Source organism: Haliotis asinina, chromosome 7 (genome assembly GCF_037392515.1).
Source record: "Haliotis asinina isolate JCU_RB_2024 chromosome 7, JCU_Hal_asi_v2, whole genome shotgun sequence".
Lineage (NCBI taxonomy): Eukaryota > Metazoa > Mollusca > Gastropoda > Lepetellida > Haliotidae > Haliotis > Haliotis asinina.
Window position 1 is genome coordinate 39,943,778 of NC_090286.1, and position 24,022 is coordinate 39,967,799.

The 24,022-nt window shown below is 38.1% G+C and overlaps 1 protein-coding gene across 1 annotated transcript; it reads right to left on the reverse strand.

The window, feature by feature from the left end:
- Positions 1-4,071: 4,071 nt before the first annotated feature.
- LOC137290854 (afadin- and alpha-actinin-binding protein B-like) lies at positions 4,072-23,471 on the reverse strand. The gene is made up of 14 exons (XM_067822007.1): positions 23,429-23,471; positions 18,466-18,673; positions 17,143-17,282; positions 16,076-16,244; positions 14,306-14,444; positions 14,043-14,112; positions 13,546-13,714; positions 12,018-12,126; positions 11,567-11,677; positions 10,338-10,468; positions 8,584-8,757; positions 7,901-7,997; positions 6,926-7,040; positions 4,072-6,375 (listed from the first exon to the last, which is right to left on the reverse strand). Exons 1-14 carry the CDS (start codon positions 23,449-23,451, stop codon positions 6,183-6,185), a joined length of 1,848 nt encoding a protein of 615 aa, XP_067678108.1. The 5' UTR covers positions 23,452-23,471; the 3' UTR covers positions 4,072-6,182.
- Positions 23,472-24,022: the final 551 nt, after the last annotated feature.

Sequence of the window (24,022 nt, forward strand, 5' to 3'; positions counted from 1 at the left end):
GAGGAATACACTATACTACATACTCCCTGCAGGGGGATAGAGGCAGTGGCAGTTACGAGTGATGGAGATCTCCCACTCAACACTACATCTTGCAAACCATCGTATCTCAGTCACATGGATAAGGCTGCAACAATTCACCCAGATCTAAATTTGATTTTCAATACTGGACCTGAACATTTTTAAAATGATTCTTCATTTCAGTAAAAACGTCAGACTTCATTTGACTTTCATAGTTTATCAAACAAAACATATCCCACTGAAAATTTATTCCAAGATTTCACTAGGAAATCAGTAATGAAAATGATGTGACTATTTTCAAACAATTGGTGTATCTTGTTTCAACACAGAACAGTACATTTCACTTTCATGTCCCTATGCCAAAGACCATAACTAAAGTCGAGTGTAAGGAAATAATTTAAATATATATTCAGATATGGAATTGAAATAGATATAACAATTATTGAAAATCATGTGTCAAATCTGATTTTTGATGAAATGAATCGCGGCAGCCCTATACATGCATGTAGACAGAGGTATATCAATATCATTGCATACATTATACATATTATACAGGATTTTGCAGATGACTGAAATAGCATTTTGAAGCTTGAATTATTTCCCACTATAGGAGTATTCTGTCACCCTTCTGTAGTCAGTTCATGCTGCAGGGCACTGCAGCTGAATAACAGTAAAGTATAAGGGATGATGGAATGCTGAATGAGTTAACAAATGGGTACATGAAAATATATTGAATCAATGACACTTGTAAATAAACATTTGGCAATGTCTAAGGATTAGAGATTCAAGAACATGGAACAATGGGAATTCAATTATTTAACACATGGTACATATCAGATTTAAATCCCTTCTCAATCCATTTGAATTCTGTATTCTGTATTAAATTATGACATTTATTACACTTCATTTATTATACTGGGAAAAGTACACATAATACCATGGTAACATAAAGAACACTAATGTATTTCATCAAATGAGGATAGAGAAATCAGAAATTCATTAGTGACATTACATACAGTATATAAAATCATTTCAATAGCATCCCTCTTAAAGGAACTTGACACACTCAAGTAGAATATTACCTTATAGACACAAAACCTCAAATAACTTACATCAATAAACAACGAATCTTTCAGAAACAGTCTCAACAATACTTACATCACTTCTACACTGTAGATGCAATACGTCATATTCTTCAGTATGAAAAAATTTATTTTCAATTAAAAGATGTGAGATGATTTGTGAAGTAGATGATGAATGAAATGACAGAAACATATTATAGTCATATAAGCTGAGTTTATGTCCTGTCATGATATGCTTTGAGTAAATGGACACTGTAATGATATGTTGGTCATTTGTTGGTTGGTTGTTGTTTAACGCAGCTCTAGCAATATTTCAACTATATGGCCTTGTTCTGTAATTAATCTGGACTTTACTATCCAGTGAACAACAGCATGAGCTTTTGGGTATCAATGTGTCAACCAAGTCAGTAAGCCTGCCCACTCGGTTTTGTTAGTAACGAGGTTGTCCACCCGGGAAAGCCACATCTGAAATCTCCATATTGCTGCTGAAGCCATATTTCAAGTATTTCCACCGCAAAAAACACAAGGAGTAAGGGAATCATTACCACTTTTTCAAATAAGTGTCACCCAACGACCACAATGGATTAAAATTGTTTAAGTAAATTGTCCTTTGTTTGCTTAGTTGACATATGATAAGTGACCTCTCTATTCTTGTTGAAGTCTTTTATTAACATTAATCTTTTTATGTGTGTTTTGTTCTTAATCTTGCAATCTCTATTTTTATTAGCTAACTGTATTATCTTAATTCCTATGCATAGAATCTGTTCTGAAATAAAATAATACATGGTAATGGGTCATTGTATGGAAAAGGGCAATTTCAGTTTTATTTTTTAACATAAAATTTATTGAGATTTTTCCAATTATGGAAAAGGGCAATTTCAGTTTTGTTTTTTCACATAAAATTTATTGAGATGTTTCCAATTCAAATCGAAAAGACTATGTCATTACAGAAACAGCAGAAAAATATCCATTATTTACGGTAACATGGAACCACACTGTCAGGAGAGCCACATTCACACAATCACTCAACCATGTCTATTGCTGGTTGAGCCACACCATTTTTAACTGTTTTTCCCTCCAATGCTGCTTTCCTGGGCTGTACCTTATAACAATCAGATTGCTGAAGACCAACTAAAACCTGAATCTTCAAAGGTTTAATGTCATATGGTGAATGCTGGGAGCGAATGACAAAACAAACATGACATATGCAGTAATACTGGCACACAAGTTTAGAACTGAATAACATTGGAACACTTGTTTGATACATGTTACCGTTATTTCTGAGTGAATGAGTTTGGTTTTACTTCACTCTTAGCAAAATTCCAGCAGTATCATGGCCGGGAACCCCAGAAATTGGCCTCAGACATTGTGTCCATGTGGGGAATCAAATTCAAGTCTTTGATGTGACAAATGAATCCTTTTACCATGCAGCTACCCTACTACCCACATCAGTTCTGAAAACACTTAAAAATTATTTTTCTGACTTAAGAGCAGACTGATGTTGACTGCCATAGGTTCTAAGCTGCTTTTAGTAATACAGTTACACTACCAGAAAATGAAATCATGTGTGACTGTTACACACTGTCAGAAAAGAAAAATACTGTTCATTGGCTGAAAGTATTCTCTAGACCAATCACATTTAGTGTCTGATAAATGCGTAGTCTGATCTGTGGAAGTTATGGTTTGACTGATCATGAACTAAACAGACATTGTCTAGCTTCCACATTTGTAAATTATTTTCAAAATGTTTTCTGTAGTCAATGACATGGTCAAATGTATACCTTGGAAAATGTATTGGCGCCCAGGGCCAGCTACAAAACAAAGTTTGAAGCCCGTCATGTAACTAGCAAGCAGCAGGACGCCGGGCAGATGCTATGTAATAAGTCGTCTTTTATATTGCACAGTGTCCAAACACCAAGTCATTGCTCACTGCACTATTGAAAAGACAGCTAGTCTAGACATCATGGTAATAATTTGGGAAGAGGAACGTTTTCAGCTTTGACTGGAAAGTAGACAGTGTTTCAGTGTTCTTAACAAAGATGGGCAGATCATTCCAGAGAAAGGCTGAGGTGAATGAGAAGAGTCTGTGTCGAAAGGTTTTCACTTTGGCTGTGGGAAATGTCAGAAATGATCTGTTGGCTGATCTCAGACAGCGAGATGGAACATACTCTTTCACCAAGTAGGACAGGCAGGATGGAGCCGAACCATTTATGCAGCGGTATGTGATGCACAAGATCTTAAATTCGATCCTTGCTTTGATCGGCAGCCAGTGTAGTTTTACAAGGACTGATGCAATGTACAACTACTTCAGGCCTCAGGTGGTGATCCATGCAGCTGCATTCTGAACGCGCTGTAATTTGGTGACAAGATCCTGATGTACATTACCCAGTAGACTGTTACAGTAATCCAACCATGAGAGGATAGTGGATCTGGCCAAAAGGCGTAACACATCACATGTCAACAGGTGACGTATGTTGGCAATGTTCCTCATGTGGAAGTAGCATGTGCAACATACAGTATTTACATGGTCCTCCATAGAGAGGTTTGAGTCCATGATGACCTCAAGATTTTTTACTGTTGTACTGAAAGGTAGCACGATATTACTGTTCTTGACCGAGTCCACTTTAACCTTGGCCTGATTCATGGTTGAACCAGTCAGCAAGGTGTCAGTTTTGTTGTCATTCAATTTTAACTTATTGATTGACATCTAGGATTTCACATCTGTGAAACACGAGCTATCTGAGTTTTGGTCTAATTAGGAAAAAATTATCTTTAAAGCTGAGTGTCATCTGCATAGCAGTGGTGATTTAAAGAATGCTGGTTGATCAGCTCACCAAGGCTACGTGTGTAAAGAGTACTGTAAAGAGGACTGACCCTTGTGGGACTCCATAAATAACCTCATGTAAACTTGATCGGACACCATCAATGAGGACGAACTGTGTTCTGTTTTCCAAATATGATGAAAACCATACACTGCTTGAATTTTACTCAGGTAAAATATATAGTTAAATGTATTTGATCTGATTGAAGTCAGTATGAACAAAAAACAATAATTTCATCATGAAAATATTATGAAACAAAATCACAACACAGAATGAAAAATTAAAACACCACAACCACGAAAGTGCAAAAATAACTGCAAATGATAATACTGGACAGAACTGAATGAAATCTTTGCAAACAAAATCTCCCAGTACTGGTAACAATAAAGTGAAGTATCCAATCAGAGAAATAAGTACAAATCACATAAATGAGAAAAACAGACAAACACCATTGAATATACCGTCATTGCATCCAGTTACAATATGCTTACAAAAAATGATATGAAAACATGACTCACAAATGATCCCTGAGTCTTAAGATATGCAGAGACAACATAGAATTAGAAAAAAATGGTTTTGAAATACTTAACTGACCTGAAATCAAGGCCACAGTTATAGGTTGCTTGTCTGCCTCAACTCTGCAAATAGATTTACGTGTTGTGCATGTGGTTACAATGTTAACACATCAACATCATCCCTCCACACTACCCAATCACACTGATACATGCACACATGCAGGCACATACTACTGAGGATAGAAGGCAGGTTTACTTGTAGTCTGCAAAGCCAAAGGGAGGCAATTATCGGTTATGTGTAACCAACAGCATATCTCAACCCTCATTAGGTTTCTGCAGAGGATATTTGAATAGGTTAATCAGGTTGACAATCAAATTCACAACAAATCAGCCGTTTAGAGCTGTGAGATCAAACACATCACAGTCAAACGCAATATATATCAGTCTTGACATTGGCACCACGTTACAAAATACTTGATATGTGACAAAAATATGTACAAATTCAATACAAGCTAACATATGTCAGCTTGTCAATTGCAGATCACTGTCAACTATTTGTGTCAGAGCAAAAGCTGTAAACATGCAACAGACAAGATCGCACAAATAAGTGTTGTTTAGGCACCACATAAACATTCTATTTACAATTCACAATTTTCAAATATTGTAAAAAGAGGGTTTGTGGGATGTATGTTAGTGTATGCTGCCGATGTAAGAACATAAGTGCTTCAAGGGGGCTACCATATACTATGATGCAGTGACTCATGGAATGGTAAGTACATGGAAAGGTGGTTATCTTATATACTCTTCAAAAAAGTAGGGGAACTTCAGTTTTTCCTATTTATAAAAATAGTAGATATATAAGAGTCAATCAATGTTGATATTGAATGCTTTGAGAGTGCATTACCATTTGCACTTCCTTACAACCATAGTTATTTGGAATGTAGTCGCTTTTGATTGATGATTGTTGTATAGCACGTAATTTGCATGTGTACGATTTTCATTTTAAAACAAATGACTAGAAACAAACACTAACAAATGTGTGATGTAAGATCGTCAAAATGAATGTTCTAAGTGACTTCTCGATCTTCTTGAAAAATTGTCAAAATCAAGAATGTTACCCCATGCACGTGTATGGGACTACTGCGTTGTACATGTGCATATCATGCGTTGTGTTTAGGGGTAGTAAGAGAGGGAACTGGTGGTGCGTTCATAAGATGTCTGTACTCGAAATGTTTGTCAATGTTTACACTTCCTATCCAAACTGAAAGTTCTGGTCCCCCTACTTTTCTTGAAGAATATATATTCCTGAAATGGCATCACAGGGCTGTCTAACAAAGTCATCAAAAAAGCGGAAAGATATTTGATACTTTTTGTCCTCATTATAAACACAAAAAGCCATTAGCACCAAGCTTCATAAACCAAATATAGATAAATATATACACCTCCTGACAAAAATTTAGGTTGCTGATTTTCAGTCAATATTCAACATTCAAACTGCTGTCCAAGAAGAATGAAAGACAGTCGACTTTGTCCAAGCATGCATTGATTCATCCATACTTGGATGAATTAGCCATTTGTGTCAATACAATCACTATTTATCTTCTTTAAGAGATGAAACATTTTCATAAAAGTTTGTACTGTTATATGTTTGGCTCTATAATCGTATGACAATAAAATATTTCTAACGCTAATGTACATTTCCTATCACTGTTTTTCAAAAGCTGATACTGCCAAGGGGAGACAACCTATGCTTCATCCTCTATATCTTTAGCTGTCGAATTGGCCTTATGGAAGAGTTTCATCCTGAGGGAGTCTAAGTTATCTGAAGACATGAGTTGCAGGGAGGCAGGAGAGCTGTGAGTGCTGCCAGATGAACGCTTGGATGCATTTGTTCGGACGGATTCAGTGCTTGCTGCTTTTCTCACTCCACAGCTTTTGCTGCAAAATAAATGTTTGGATTGGAAAAAGAAAGAGAAATAGCATCCTGCCCCATCAGGGAATTATTAAATTATTAACATCACAAAGGCTGAAGAAGACAAAGCAACAAGACTTGGATGTGTCTTATGCTTACAAATACACTCCTCAAAATCACTGATGAACCTGGGCCACTTTGTAAGTCCCATTACACATCTTATCTTGCCAACTTGTACAATTAAATTAATGGACTTCAGGCTTTCACTTGACATGCAATTGCAGGAAATAGACGCAGAAAACAAATTCACTGTGATGCACAGTATTATTCTTTACACCCATAACACATCAATACGTTGCTAAATATATTCTTTCAGAGCAGTTACAGGCATCATTTCAATATCAGTCCATAAGATCAATGATGCACTCCAGCCTCTGAAGAAATTGTCCAAACGTACAGTTCTCAATGCTGTCCTCATATTGTCATCTCTAATAAATGGGGGTCTCTGGATCCCCATGTTTGCATGTCAAGGTGAAAACCTGGATTTATATATGAGCCTTATAACTAAATACATACTTGACCACTGGAGTAATACCAAGGCTTTTGTAGAAGTCTGTTGTGGACGGAGTTTTGGGCTTACCCCCTGGTGCAGGAGAAAAGAAGGGTGTGGCAGGGAGGAGGCGGGCACCCTCTGGGAGAAGAGACACACTTTGATACAATGTACATATCAATGCAGACCACATCAACACTACCTTGAGCTGGAGGAAATCCTTAGAGGATTAGTACATAACAAGCGTATTGTCGACACCATTATATCTTAGTTACATGCTGGTGTTTCAGCCATGGCTGGAAGATAGCTTCATCGTAAACACTGTCATTATGACGCTTACCACCTTGGACTAGGGTGAAACAGTATACCTCGGTATTAGTAGAATCGTTGTATTTTGCCTTCAGTTCAGGATACCATATTGCAATATAAAAATCATTATTTTCAATTTTCATGCGGCCATTTCATTGACCTTTCTAAACAAGAGTCATCAGAAGATGATGTATCCAAAACGTTTTCATGGAAACTGAGAAAATGATAAATCACAAAAAACCTGTAAATAGCAAAAGGCACCACTTTAGTTGCTGATATATCTACCAACTTTTGCAGAAAAATATTGCATGGTTTTTGAGTTCTGCTCTGGAAACGAAGCCCATCTCTCCATTTTGGGACAGACAGACGAGGCGTCGACTATATCGCCCCGCATTACATGCAGGGGGGATAAAAATGTCTAGAAATTGAACAATTTTGTCAAAATATGTGCATTTCTTTGCCAGATGCCCAATATTTTCCCTGAAGTAAGGTTTCATACACCGAACTGAAATGGACCTAACGGAACGGGGCCTTGTACCGCAATACATACTGTACTGTGGTAAGAGTGTACTGTTTCACCCCTACTTTGGACGTATGACAAATTCAATCCAGTTGTCAAGAGTGGCACAATCCTGCTTAAAACCTTTTGAGACTACACAGATCTTTGAAAACTCGTTTGGTAACAGACCTACCTTTCTTTGGCATAGGACTTGTTGCTTCCTTAAATGGAGTAAGGTTGAAAAACTGTTTCAAAAGCAAATTGGACCTTTCATTCTGAATTGCTTGTCTCTGCAAACAAATGTGCACAATAATTCTACCATGTCACAGGAGAATCCCTGATTACGATGAGTGAAAATAAATTTAAAATCGTGTGTCTTATTTTATTAGATTCTACAACATTTAGATACTTCTTCCAACAAATACCTGTGCTTTAATTCATCACTGTCTCACCAGCCTACATAATTATCATATGTACGTAGCAATAGCTGTTAAAAAATCATTAGAAGTGCTTAAATTTAACCCCCAAAACACCAGTGGAGAGATAGCCATGCTGCAGATGTGTTACTACTGGTGTGAGCAAGTGAGTTTAGTTTACGCAGCGATCAGCAGCAATATACTCTTTGATGGGCATTTAGAAGTGGACTGCACAAGAAAAGCAAGACATACTGATGTCATCTTCTGCATTGTGAATGACACGTTTCGGAGCATACGCTTGCTCTTTTACTTGTTATTCAATATAAAGAAGCTGACATCACTAAATCAGTCTAGAATCTGCAGTAGACGCTCTTTTATAAACATGTATAGCTATTTATACAGGAATGGTTATTTACAAATACATTATCATAGACACAATTCACTTGCTATAGTGCCCTACCTCCCTGCCCAGTTTAATGGCAGCTTCTGTGAACTTGCGTCTCTCCTCCTCAAAGTTGGCTTTTTCTTGGTAGAATAATTTCTTCTGTTCTGACAAACATTCCTTCTCATCCAGGAGCTGAGTCTCATGCAGGAACGTACTCTGTACTGACTTAGTCTGGGACTGGATGGATTGCTTGAGACAAAAGACAAAATAACTTCACTAACATTTGTTATTTCTAAAATTCTTCAAAGGCAACCTCAGTACACTGTGCCCTTCATGTCCTTGGTAACAACAAAGAATCAAGTTTGAAGACCAAGTACCTATGTAAATAATCTGACGAGCTGAGAAAAATAATCACAAAAACCATTCCCCCTCGGCATCAACAGAAATGGCATGCGTACATTTTCAAAATAAAAATTTATAACCATTAGTTTAAAAATGGATTTTTGTAGGTAATAATATCATCCAGACTTATCCTGATACATACTGATTGCTTATATCTTGGTAATGGAAATTTCAGTGCCTAAGTTCCCAAGAACAGAAAAACATCTGAACCGAAAGCTGCCCCAGCTTTGGCTTGTCCACCCACAACCATGGAAACACAAAAAATATTGTAATCAGAAATGCAAAACTACCAAAAGGCACTACTTCAGCACCAGACCTATCCATATGTCAAGTTTGGGGAAAAAATATTGAACAGTTTTAAAGTACTGCTCTGTTACACAGACGGATGGAGTGCAAAATGTGTTTTAGGGGATAAAACATTTTAATTTTGGAAGTTTGCATTAAAATAATACTATCAATTTTCCCCCATTCATCATGTTGGTGTGAAAATGAGAGAGTGATGAGTCCAGGTCATGTGCTGCTGTGGGTGTACAGGCTGAGGCTGAGGCTGCTGCCGAGGCTGCATTTGGGTGAGATGGTTTTCTGTTGAGAACACGGACACTACAGTTTTCACTACCATGTGGCTATGAGACACAAGCAATTAGTATGAGTAAGAATAAGGTAAAATTAGTACCATTTGACAGAAGTCTCACATTTATATTCAGTTTTCAGGTCTATAAAATACCTGTTCTGCCTGAGGAAGCATGGACCTCACATTTTCATCAACAGTCTATGATAACTCCATAAATCCGTCTTGTACAGTACAAAAAGGGAGCTGTTTGGGAAAGCCCGTTTGTAGCAAAGCTAGTGTAGGCCATGCCTGAGGAGACATTTACGTACAGCAAAATTGTCATTTTCTTCAACAATCTGTGATACACTGAAGTAAATCTAGAGGCATGTTCAGAACTGCAAGCACCCACACAATTGCCTCCCACGAGCACTCGCATGGGCCCTGAACAGTTGGGAGCGCTTGATTACGTTAAACCATTCGTAACAAAAAGATGTTATGCTGGGACAAGCAGAATAGCTGTTCATCTTCTTGTTGGAGATTATGGACGTGTCGAGTGGTGACGAATAACATTAAACATGTAGAAGACAAAATGTTACGGATGTCAACTTCTTTATTGTTTACACAACGTTTCTTGGTTAGTCATTGCCCCTTCGACAGGTGGATGCTTACTAATGATGATGATCTGATTTTTTGTTTTCATTAAACATGGTCGCCATCTTTCTTTGCTTGGCGAGACATCTGTGAGGATGGCTCGTTGGAACTCGCAGGTGCTCATCCGGGTACAAATGTTCAGGATCAAGTGCTCGTGGGCGCTCGCGATTCTGAAATGCACCTCAGTTAATACACCAGGCTTGTAGCATTGGTTATCTCCCTTTACCTGAATGAGCTCCTCCTGCTGTTTAATGATCTGCTTGTACTTGTTTATCTGACATTTCAGTATCTCCAGTTCCTCACTTGTCCGATCTGTCTCTGCCTTGCTCACCGTGGGTAGGATACTACTCTTGTTCACTGAAGTTGTTAAAATCACACTCCACCTCAGAAACATCACCTTTACACAGCCTTCATAATCAGTTCTCTCTCATTTAAACACTACTGCTAAGCTCATCTGTGGCTTCAAAAGTAAACCTGGTGTTCTCAGCAATAAACATGTGTTCCCTTAGTGTGAAAAATGCGCAAAAACTATAGTTTGTCCTAAGCATTTTCAACATGTCAAACAGAATCACATGATGACTGAAAGATGAGTGGCATGATGTCACTAGTTGATTAAAAAATGTGAGCTACAAAAGGAATTTAAAGTGTTTTCACTTAGGCCAAATTTCCCTAAATTAAAAAAATACAATATCTTTAGCTAAAATGGAAAAAAACACAGTGAGCAGTAAATTACATCATGTCTATCTTTGGTCTGTCAACTGATCACATACCAGGGTGTACAGAGCAGAAGGGACAGTTTCCCTTTCATTCTTGTCATCGAGTGTATGTTCTCATTGCCACAGTTAAAGGTCACATGCAACGTAAAACACAGCTTTGCAGATTCTGATACCTTTTGGTATGCACCGAAACAAATCATCAAAAATGCCAATTCAACCTATAAAGTTGAAAAAAACAACATGCGATGAAAAAAAAGCCCACAAAAATAGAGTGCAAATGATTCACTAAATTTCCCCAGAGGTTTCAACAGCTATGCTGCACTGTGCCCATGACACATGCACAGTGAACAGGTTCGCAGAGCTTGAAACAGTACGCATGCTGGGAGTATGAGGTCGTGAGCAGTAGTCTAATCTTGGTTGTGTACACAAACAAGTAAATAATCTACTCGTTACATAAAAAAACTTGAGCCGCTATGACTAGGTTCGGTCTCCCGAGAGCTTCTTTTCGAGAGAAGTAAGCCCAAGTACAAAATATGGCACTTCTGAATCATGATTGTACGCTTACAATTTTGTTTACTTGTTTTTTCACAAACAGCAGTGTATATTATATGTCATGAATAAGTGATAATTGTGTCTTAATTATGTTTGATTTTTTGGTTGCATGTGACCTTTAATGCAGCATCCAAAGACAGATTCAGTCCTATATGTTTCACTGATCTGGATCAGTTGTCCTACTTACCTGGAGTAATATCAGCGCTTTTCTTCATTTTTTTCCTTATTTTTTTGCATACTGTTTTGAATTGTTTCTCAAAGTCTGTTCGGACAATGTCATAGGGCATTTGGTAATGACCTGAATTATAAAAGAAAAGTCCTTCCAGAAAACATGTTTACATGTTGTAGATAATCATGAGAATAGTAAGACAACATTAAAGTTACAGTTAGGTATGGTAGGAAGTTAGTTGAACATAACAGGTATGTTTTGGGGCTAAAATAAATCAATTTTACAATAATGAGAGATTAGAGATTATCATCATTCATGCAGGAACTCTAAAGAATGTACCATTATCATCAACTGGGACTTTGGCAATATTTCATCAGCAATTTCCATGTTAATCATGTTAGTATCGTATTACAATATCAACATGGACATGCTTATATTGGCTGTTATTGACGATACAACATGCACACACCCTCCGACAACTCAAGGTCATCAACTGTCATGCGTGATGATACAACAGAGCTGACATCATCAATTTCCTCCTCCGACGATGAGGATGACAAGGCATCATGGGACAACTCCTGGACAATCAAGATAAACAATTAGGTTGCTGTCTTACAAAAACAGTTCAACGCACTAGTACCACAACTAGCATGGAAAGCCAAATTTAAAATCAAGAAAATCAGGCAATATTAATTCATTCATTCATTAAAAGTTATTCATGAAAATCAACTGTAAAACATTACATATGGGTTACACTTTCTCTGCAAGTACAGAATGTAGTACTCTTGGGGGTTTGAGTCAAATCTAGGATTTAAACCATTGCTCCTCAAAGAGGAAGTCTGATAACTGCTAGGTCATGTACTTTGTGTAGCAAGTATTACATCACACTATGTTACATATGACCACAAATGGCATTGTGTATGCATAGCTTTTTGGCATGGGGGAGCAGTGCCAGATGACACTTTAGAGGGATACACAATTATGTCATTAGGACAGTCAGCTGTGTAGGTTTTGCACTTTTTGTCTGTGTTGTACTAAAAACGTCTTAGAACTTGAACCTTACAGAGAAAGTGTAATCCCAAACATACAAATGTTAACCTTGACAACTTTCTAGATGGAACTGTGTACACACTTATGAATATCACAGTAAGAGTCAGTGAGTGAGTTTAGTTTTACGCCACTCTCAGAAATATTACAGGTACAGTGGAAGCTGTCTAAACCAGCACTCATCGGGGCTGAAAAAATAATCCAGTTTAAACAATATGCCGGATTGTAGAGCTGATGATAAAGACACAAGCCACACATGGGACAAAGAGTTGGATGGTGGCTGGTTTTGACAGCTTCCACTGTATATGGCACCAGTCTGTAAATAATTGAGTCTGGAGCAGACAATCCAGTAACTAACAACATGAGCATCAATCTGCGCAATTGGGAACCACTGACTTGTGTCAACCAAGTCAGCAAGTCTGACCATCTCATCCTGTTAGTCGCCTCTGAGGACAAGGAGAGTCTCCTTTTATGGCAAGCAAGGCTGATGAAGGCCTATTCTTCCCCAGATCAGATCACTGTAAGAATTCCAAATAATAAACACTATTCCTAACATCTGAAAGCCAAGCCAACATCTTGCATGTCTCTCAGTCCTATTCAAAGTCCATGTGATACAAGACAACATGCAATAAATGTTGGTCAGGAATAATTACTGAATTGTTCTGTTTGGACAGTCGCCAGCTGTGAAGATGCTATGTATACTTTGACACAATGAAAATGGTTCAGTGAAAGATACAAAACATTAAGAACGACTAGTTTAAACATTTTCAAACAATGCCCCCCAAAATTAAGTAATACAGTGTATGTTTTCTGAGTGAGTATGAAGTTACACAGCTTTTAGCAAAATTGCAGTTATATATTCAAAACTGGACATTGCCATCTAAAATCAAAACTCTGCCAAGACAAGCCACTGACAATGTAATCAAGTTGTTAAGTTAATGATAACATACTGCTTCAGAAGGAGGGCTGAGCTGAGACTTGGAGGTTCTGTCGAGGACAGAAGCAAGCTCTCGATGCATGTTCTTCACACACTGACGAAGATCGTTGTTCTCTACCATCAGCTCTTTCTGCTTGCCTTCATAGTTGTCAATAACCAGCTGGTACATCTCTTCTTCCTTCCTGTAACACAGGAAAAGTGTCAGCAGCAAATACATTTCATGTTCTGGGTAGGCATGATGCAGAGAATACATGCATTACAGGTCACAGAATGCATTTGTTATGCATTAATCCTCCTTGAGGAACTGAGACTTCAGTTCCATGGCTTAGTGTTACAATTAATATTACAACCGATTTTAATGTGTTTAACACAAACTGCGTAGTGACGAATAACTTCTATGTTTTCTCTCTACTGATACTCAGTTGCTTTGAGGAATGACATCATATAATAAGATGAATTAGAATGTCCTATATATCCTTCAACTGTCAACAGACAAGACTCTCCACTCACTTGTGTCCTGAGTTCTGCCATGTGGCTCGTTGACCGTCTGCTCTCTGGAGCACATTCATCATACTCATTCCTGGAAAAATATGACACATGGAGAATAAAATGGGAAACAGCCTGGACAGACACACAAATCATGAGAAGTCACTGAGACAGAGATATGCGTATTTCTCACCTATACTGTTAATTAAACAAGAAGACATGATTACCAATAACCCACACCACAAAGTGCTGTTCCTTTCATTCAGTTCAAAATGGAGTAAACTCACCTATTTTACGAGCTGGATTTTTATCGGCCAAAAGTTGATGTAGTCTCTCCTTCAGTTTGATGGCTTCCTTCTCCTGTTTCTTCATCTCATGTCGAGCCTGGACATCTTTCTGCTGTAGCACAGACTGTAGGCGCTTCACCTGTTGAAAACAAGTAAGTAATTATGTAATAAGACAGACACCAATTCCTGTTAGATCATGGCAACATTGTTAAATTGTAAAGCATTAACAGCAGATGCAAATAGTCAGTGTTTAGTTTTACACCACTTTAGCAATATCTCACAAATATTACAGGGAGGGACAGCAGAAATGGGCTTCACACATTGCACCCATGTGGGAAATCAAAACGAGGTCTTGGGTGGTGACGAGCAAATGCACTAGCCACTAGGCAACATATGCAGATAAAATCAGGTCTTGATGCCATGACTCATAATCAGAATTTCAGGACACTATGAAAAGGGTCAAACTTTCTATTCACATAAAATGCCTAGATACCCCAGAGCAGAGAAAGAAAGATTGATGTGGACTTACATACAGCAACATCACAGTTTCTTCCCCACATTCAAAACATGGTCATGTAAAACACTTGGGTTCAAACACCAAAGTCTTACAAAGCTAAACATTAATGACTGAGGCTGCAACAGTTTACTAGATCTGGCACACAATGTTCCATTTTATTCTATACACAACATTATTTTCCTTATAACATATACTGCGACATCTGCAATTATGGTATGTTAAACAACACTCTTCAGAAGATGACATATCCCCCCCACATGTTTGAAGAACACATCATCTGACAGTTACTTGATGTGTTTGTAGACTAAGGTTGAATCATTTTCATGGAAATCATGAAAAATATCAATGCCAAATATCTGTAAACAGCAAAAGGCACCACTTCAAGATCTGCCTCATATATTTGCCAAGTTTTGTTGAAAATGCTGTTGAGTTGTGCTCAGGAAACAGATCCCATCCCTCCCTTTTGAGACTATATATGAATTGTTTCTATGGAAACCAGGAAAATGATACATCACAAAAATATGTAAATAGCAAAAGGCTGGGGTCTGCCTCACATATCTGCCAAGTTTTGATGAAAGATGTTAAGAAGGTTTTGAGTTGTGCCCCGGACACTAAGCATATCCCTCCCTTCTAAATTGTTTCTGTGTAAACCGAGAGAATAATAAACCACAAAAATCTGTAAATAGCAAAAGGCACCACTTTAGGTTCTGACTGATATACCTACCATGTTTTGTAGAAAAAATACTGAACGGTTTTTGAGTTATGTTCTGGAAACAAAGCCCACAACTCCCATTAGACTAAGACCAAAATATTTCTATGAAATCTAAGAAAAATAAAAATACCAAAAATCTGTAAATAGCAAAAGGCACAGCCTTAAATTCAGTTTGTTGTATCTAAAAAATTTTGGTCTAAAAATATTGAACAGTTTTTGAGTTATGCTCCAGATATAAAATGATTACGGACAGACAGACAGATGGACAAGACAGTCGAGGCAACAACTATATCCCTCTACATTACATGCCAGGGGCATAAAAAGCCAGTATTGTTTATTTGGTTGCAACATTTCAAATAGCAAAAGACTTTAAGCACAAGGAAGTAGCCAAATGATCCCTCCCATAACATGGTCCAGGATGTCACCAGGAAGACCAGCATTGCCATGAATGCAGAATCGAGTTGAGTAGTGCAACAGAAGGTTTGAACGTCTCTTTCTTTCCTGTAACTAAATAAACACAATAAATAGTCTTGCTACTTGCCTCTTCTTTGTCTGTCTTGTGTTTGGCAGTGAGTGTTTTGTGTTTAAGAGTAAGCTGTCTGTGTTTCTCCTCCTGTCGAGCAAGGTTCTTCTCCACAGCCTCATTCTCCCTCTTCAACCTGGCATTGGTGGACACGTAGTGATCTCGCTCAGTATTACATCTATGTAATCTGAAATAGACATTGGATGGTTTGCATTGCACAGGACTGGACAACAATAACATGTATTCCACAACTCCACATGTTTGCTTGGTGTGTGATGCTGGATTCAGTAATATTTCAGATGTGGTCTGTAAACAGTCCAGTCTGGACCAGACAAACCATTGGCTGATATCATGAGCAAATATCCATGGTGGGCAAGATGACAACTTCTTACCACCTGATCCACTAAACTACTTCTCAAGTCCAAACCAAGAATCTCCAAAGCGTATTTTTTCAAACTCACATTTGGAAAGTAAGATAAGGTTTTAGTTGATTAACCATTTTAACGATGACTATCCGTGAAGGTCTGGGGAAGAACAAGCCTTCAGCAACCCATACTTGCCATAAAACGCGACTATGCTTGTCGAAAGTGGCCACTAACGGGACTGTGTGCTCAGGCTTGCTGACTTGGTTGATACATGTCATTGGTACCCATTTGTGCAGATCGATGCTCATACTGTTGATCACTGGATTTTCTGGTCCAGACTCTATTACAGACAGCCACCATATAGCCGGAATGTTGCTGAGTGCGGCACAAAACTAAACTCACACTTTCATTCACTCAGTATCTTTTTATGTTCACAGTTGTGTTATGTACAATTACAATATTTTGTCACCCCTTGAGGGTAAGAACAGAAGATTCACCGCTTCAGTGCATGAGTTAAGTTTTACGCCGCACTTAGCATTCCAGTTATATGATGTCGGTCACCATTTCAAATGATGATGATATTTATAAATATGTGTAATTCACCAGAGCATGCAATGAAAATGAAGCTGCCCCAACACAGACTCAGACTCCATTAACATGCGAATTAAACTTAACCAACAATTAAACAGAACCTACTTTCAGAGATCAAACAATAATTACCTGTTTTCTAGCTCTTCTTTTAATCTGTTGCTTCTCTGATATAGTCTGAGAATATCATACAATCTGTTCACTAAGGCAACTGTTGACACGGCAACACCAGCCTCTGGCTGGAAGGAAGCAAACCCTATCACCTGGAGTTCCTGTAAGCAGATTGGAAAGCAATGAAGATGAGACAGGCTGTTGTAGTATATCACCGTTATCAGAGTTTGGAAGAAAATTACCAGTCAGTAGTTTATTGTCAAAAAATGTCATCAAGCTTTTGGACATCCCTGATCATGTCTGACGTATGCATTTCTAAGTCACGATGGATTCGCTACCTTAGCGCTGTGTATGTACATATCATTGAGCCTTCCCTAAAGAGGTCCTCTTCATCATTCTAATTGTTATTTATCAATGTGAAAGTCAAGTCCAATGATATTTTGATCTATGATATGAGAAACTTTCCCGAATGATACTTTGCCTGCACATGAACGTTTGGTGTATCATTCTTATTAGCCATCAACTAACAGTGCAGTGTCTAAATTTTACATGAGTGGGTATTATTACAGAGAACTTTCAGCAATATTCTAACAATATCATGGCGAGTGGGTACCCAAAATGGGCTTCAGACATTGTTGTACTCAAGTGGGGAATCAAACCCAGACCTTTGAGACAAGTTAATGCTTTTACCAAAGGGCGGCCCAAATGTCCCTCGATTTTACACACACAAGCTATAGTTAAACCTATATATGTACAAGTAGCTAAAACAAGCTGCTTTTAGGTGAATGAAAGAATTTGGTTTACATATGGACATACACAAGGCTACCTAAATGATGCATGTTTATGGTATGTTTGTCAAAATATGCAGTGTTCCTGATAGTTTTGGCACTTTTCCCAAAAAAAGTTCCTTCACCATGCTCTCCAATCCATCTACATCCATCCTCGATAAACTCCAGCATATACTTTACAATACATCTCCACTATACCCTGGATTCATCTACAGCCTGATGATTCACTATCTCCCTTGGCTTGCTTTTTAACCAATCAGGCATCTATGCTGGGAAGCCGGTGAATGCACTAATCACAACTCACTGTTGCTTCTTACATATATTTTTTTTTAAAGTTTGAAAACTGTCAATTTGTGTGTATGATTTCCCCCCAAATCTGAGTCGCCCTGTGAACAAACCATCGACCTTGCTGCGACCGCTCTATTTGATGACACTGGCAAGCTCAGTAGTAATGGTGGCTTAGCTGACTGGCCACTGTGAAAATACATAGCCAGCAAAGGAAGGTAATAAAATTATTGGGCCAAGCCATAGATGCATCCATGTGAGACAACCTTACCTGATCAAGGAAGGTCAGACAACTCTGTAGGTTCTCTGAAGTACAGAATGTGGCTTCTCCATCTGAATGTCCGGGTGTTTGAGGAAACCATACTTGTGATTCATGATTGTCTTTCATTCTAATCTGTGAACTTGTCCGAGATGTGTATAATGCAATCAGATCATCTGCTTGTTCCTTTACAGACGTCCAGTCAGCCATATTGCAGAAACTGAAAGCAAAGAATTAGCAGAAAAGTACTAATATGTTATTCATATTGCAGGTCTTGATCACATCTACAATTTTGCAAGACTTGACAACATGCTAATCATGATATTCTCTGTGAGTGAACTGAGTTTAGTTTTACATCTCTTTTAGCAAACTTTCAGCAATATCACCGCAGGGGACACCAGAAATGGGTTTCATAACTTGTACCCATGTGGGGAATCGAACCCAGGTCATCAACAAGATGAACAAATGGTTAAACCACTAGGTTTTCCAGTCACCCCATATTTTATCTGCAGACATGGTAGATTGGCTTAGCTTTTTATAAGGTAATCTGAGTTAGTTACTCAATACATGGTTGATACATGTATACAAATTTATCAATTTGTTGAGAAAAGATTAAAACAATTTACACTACAGAGCTGAGGGATGCAAAACATTTTGTCTGTTTCCATTATTAAACTCATCAAAGACAAGAATTACATTAAAACATATAACTGATATTTCTTCTCTGGTCAGAAATAAACACACAGAGTCAGTGGTTCACTTTCTTAACCTAACATCCAATCATGATCAAACATAGACGGAGCAAATATTATTTTACGCTGTAGATGTTTAAAATATGAATCCCTTGGAAGACGAGACCCAAACACATTGTGGTATGTCATGTGACCATTAGTGAGTTGACATGAAGTTTCATAAACGATGAGAACTGAATGAAATCATCCAGGCAGTGTTGTGAACCTATGACCAGACAATTCAGTCCATCAAAAAGTGCAGATTTCAATTTGTCTGAACTTGCCCATAATGCCAACATTCAATCACTTAAAGGTGACATGCAACGTAAAATACAACTTTGCAGATTCTGATATGTTTCGGTATGCACTTACCGAAACAAATCATCAAAAATGCCAATTCAACCTATAAAGTTGAAAAAAAAAAACGCCATGAAAAAAAAGACCCGTGAAATCGGAGTTCAAACGATTCACTAAATTTTCCCCAGCACTGGGGGGAAAAGTGGTTTCAACAGCTGTGCTGCGCTGCGCTCATAATGCATGCGCAGTGCGCTGTGGTAAGCAGCCTCTGTCACAGAGAAAGCTCAATGTCTGGATTATTGACACCTATATGTTTGCTTGCCTGTCTGCTAGTGACAATATGCAAGACACAGCTTCAATCATTGACCACATGTAGTTTGAACTTAACACCTATCAGGCTATATGCCATAAACAAAATAAATGGATTTATGACTCGTGCACCCGAGTCCTGTCTCTGCCACATTTTGTAATTAGGCAGGTGTGAAACTTGTACACATGACATGTTTTTATGTCTGTGGGTTGCAAACAAACTAAATCCATTTTTCTCAGATGACTGTATCTGACGGAAACTGGTGCAAACTCGTCAGTTTCAAGGCCTACTTTGTACGTGGACGAATGACAGTTTCCAGCCGCACAGTAGTTCAAATCTCTACAGAGGTGATTTTTGATTGGATCGAACACAAACACACATAGCGAACATGTATCTACAAAACCCAACATCTCTATATACATTCTTTATGGATAACAGAGATGGTGAACTACTGCGTGACTGGAAAGTGTCATTCGTCCAAGTACAAAGCAGGACTTGAAAGAGTTTGTGCCAGTTTCCGTCAAATCCAGTCATCTGAAAAAATGGATGTAGTTTGTTTGCAACCCACAGACATAAAAATTTGTCATGTGTACAAGTATCACACCTGCCTAATTACATAATGTGGCAGAGACTGGTGCACGAGACATAAATCAATTTATTTTGTTTATGGCGTATAGCCTGATAGGTGTTAAGTTCAAATTGCGTGTGGTCAGTGATTGAAGCTGTCTATTGTATATTGTCTTTAGCAGACAGGCAAGCAGACATAATAAAAGGAGTTTACTGAGGTGAGATTAGTGCAGAAATGAACAATGCAGACTTCTTCTAAGTCTAAAGCAACTTATTTGGAATAGACCATGCAAATTATGCAATGCAAATTAGTGTGTGACAATACTGTATTACAAGGACACTTTTAAATGCCTATTTAGAAATTTGACTTAGCGTCATTTGACTTTTCAGACAGTGGTTTCGGGCTGAGGAATAGAGATATCAGTTAATATATGATAATCTCTTTGGGGAATTAAAGTGTGGAAGTATGTGGCATGTCATAACAGTTTACAAACAATATCTAGTCCTGCCGATCTTCTGCTGGTCATGCTACCTATATATTATGAGGCATTTAATACTATACGTTTCTGTGGGTATCAGGTATCATACTCTTTTACACATCTCAACATAAACCTAATGAACGAAAGACACCTAAGATGTTAATCAATAGACAAGACATAGTCAGCATGAATAAGCACCAATTGAGATGGCCCCTTGCAAAAGTAGACAGCACATGCATGTCATGCCAGTTGTGTCGACAGTCTGTCATCATACCTGGCTGAGTGACCTTACTGCCATCTATAGTCTGATATAATGTTTTCACCAGCTAGTCATATTTGTTCTAAGTTCTACCTGATTTTATGAGCAAACATGCTTTTCTGGACAACCTATTACTAAGGCTTTTACGATACACTTGCATATTTGCTGAATTGAACCATAGCCCTTCATGAATATGAATGAATATTTACAATTTTTTAATGGAGCATGTTTCACTTATGTCCTTTTTTGCAAGAATGGAATGTGTACAAGCTTTGCAGTAGTGCAAGTCATGTTAGTTTGTAATGGCTGCTCATGGTACAGTGGACAATAACTATTAAGTCTATTACAAACCAAATTTGAGTCTCATGTCAGATTACTATGACAAATTAACAACTTTTTTAAGAGGCATTTAGAAGTTGGAGTAGTAAGGAAGGATGGCAATATATGGATGAACAAATTCTTTATTGCTATGAGAGCTAGTAGAGCTTTGGGGTCACTGTCAGGCTTAAGAATGGCAAAGGTATCGTCCACTTTTTGGAACCAGCAGAGTGGTGCTATGGGAGATGTTTCCAGGGCTTTTTCTTCCTGGAGGGTCTAGATCTCCATGATTAAGGGCGATAGTGGGGAACCCATGGGGAGGCCGTGGCTTTGCTGGTTTATGTTGTCTCTTAGGTGAAGTATGTGGAGCTGATACAAGAGTGTATCAGTTGGATGATACTGTCTGTTGTTAGACGGGTTTCTAGGGATGGATGGATTTTATCTATGCAGTTTCTGATGATTTCTGGTCACACAGTATATTAGTGAATAGGTCTACAACGTCATTGCCCAGTTGTGCCAAAGGGAGGTAACTTCAACACATCCTATTTGCAGTTGAATAAATCTTAGGGATACAGAGTAACAGCACAAATACAGTTTTTTTTCTATTTCCTACAGTACTTAAATTCATAATTAGTATACAAAACTGCTTCGCATGTTCAGTATTGCTAACATAGCAAAACTGTATGAAACATTCTTTTCATTATTGTCAGTTCTGACACTACAGATGGCAACTTTTACTCTTGCTATGATGGGGCAGGTTGCACACACTGATACTACTTGGATGATGGCTAGTGATAAGAAAAAACTGTCTTTATATATGTAATGACTTGTTTTACAGTTGGTTAAGAGTTTCGCATATAGCCGCCCACCCCCATCAAACCCAAAATTCCAAATGGACTGGCATACCTCACCTAGAATATACATTCAATAAACTAGAACAAGTAAAAAACAATCGGTGAACTTATTTCAGTGTTGGAATATTACACCAAAGAAGGACTCTCCCTGGAGCAAATTTACAACGTGAAAAGAAGGTGAAACTGGCAGACTCCTACAATTATCAAAAAAATAGCAATAAAACAACGGATGTTCATAAGCATCTGAAAAAACACACTCAAGGATACTTTATCCCATGACACAACAAAACAAATCAGTGTTGGGTATTCGTAAAACAATAGCAGGAATGAAAACATCAGAACTAAGCCTTTCTCTCCAGACTGATGACATTCAGTGCATGCACACTTCTTCCCTGCTGTAGTATCCTGCTGTCAATCACTGGGGAGGTGGGAGGGGGATGTATGTTATAAATTATGGGCCATCTTGCACAAAGCAATTTTACTGCTTATACTATCTTGAGCCTATGTTGAAGAATGGGAGTTACAATCATTGTAGCGCTAAGATCGCTTTGTGCAAGTCACTGGTCAGCCCTGGTCAACTTGGGAAAAAATAATGACGTATGAAGGAAGGCCTCAAGCACAAGACCTTCCATCAGTTTACTGTCTCCACAATGCGATGCAGGCTTATGTCTTGCCTATATATCGCCATCACGACTCTTAAATAAATACATGTGCGCGTACTACTCTCGTGCAATACCAATGCCTATTATGAATTTGGAAAGGCCTGAAGAGGTCCGGCAAAAAATTGAATGCAGTTAACGGCGACTACTGAGTAGATATCTAGTCACAACAGAAATCTGATACATTCAGCGTCAGCGTGAACCATCGGGCAAATATCCACGATCTTACTACATACAGGGTTCATGCCAAAAGAAGATTTGCAATTTGTTTCAAAAGTTTATCTTGGAAATATCCTGGGACGCCTGCCCATTGCTTTAACATGTAAAATGATTAAAAATATGTATCGGTCCCATTCTTTCACCAACGATCGCCTTCGAAGAATACGGGGCCAAGAATACTCCAACCATAAATCATTTGAAATCACTATTGTAATTTAGTGACATTTTCTTTCACCCGATCGTAAAACGCAAGTTTACGACCTCTGACAGTCATCCCCATACCTGTCAACTTGAAAATTATCCATTTGCCTCTCACAGGTAAAGCTATGACGTCACAGAGTTTTGCCTTCGAATTTAATTCAGCGGGGATGCGTTCTTGGTTAATCCTGGTAAAACTGTACAGCATAAAATATGCAACGAAAATTTACCATACCATAAACCGTTTATTTCGAGCACTTATCGCATAACATGTTGTCAGCATGAAAACTATACGTACTGTTTCGTATTATTGCGGGAACATATTACACACATCACGTGATCTGTCATGTGACCTGGGCCTCCATTCTCAAAGGACTATTTCAAGGCGTTCCAAAATTAAGTAACTGCCAGGAATTTTTTAAGGTAACCATATTGCAATGTTAAAGAATGAGAATATAGGGTAATCTCAGTAAGGGATGCTCCATTTAGGATCCCCAGGTCTAAAATGTGTTGCCATACGAACTACGGCTTGACAAGCTTCCACAGATGTGCAAAATAAGCATTATGTCGAAAAGCGTGTGTAAAATCTTCAAATCATTCTCATCATCTTGTAAGTGTCGCCTCACAATTATGGGGATCGGTTAATTTTTTTATGTTGCTTCTATCTCTATGTTTTCA

Excerpts from the sequence above, each read along its gene's own strand:
- LOC137290854 (XM_067822007.1), bottom strand. The coding sequence starts at position 23,451 with ATGGATAATTTTCAAGTTGACAG. Across the intron at positions 14,445-16,075 it reads ACAAGACAGACAAAGAAGAG|GTGAAGCGCCTACAGTCTGT; the intron begins GCAAGTAGCAAG and ends TGTTTTCAACAG. Across the intron at positions 6,376-6,925 it reads GGTATTACTCCAGTGGTCAA|CAAAAGCTGTGGAGTGAGAA; the intron begins GTATGTATTTAG and ends TTTATTTTGCAG.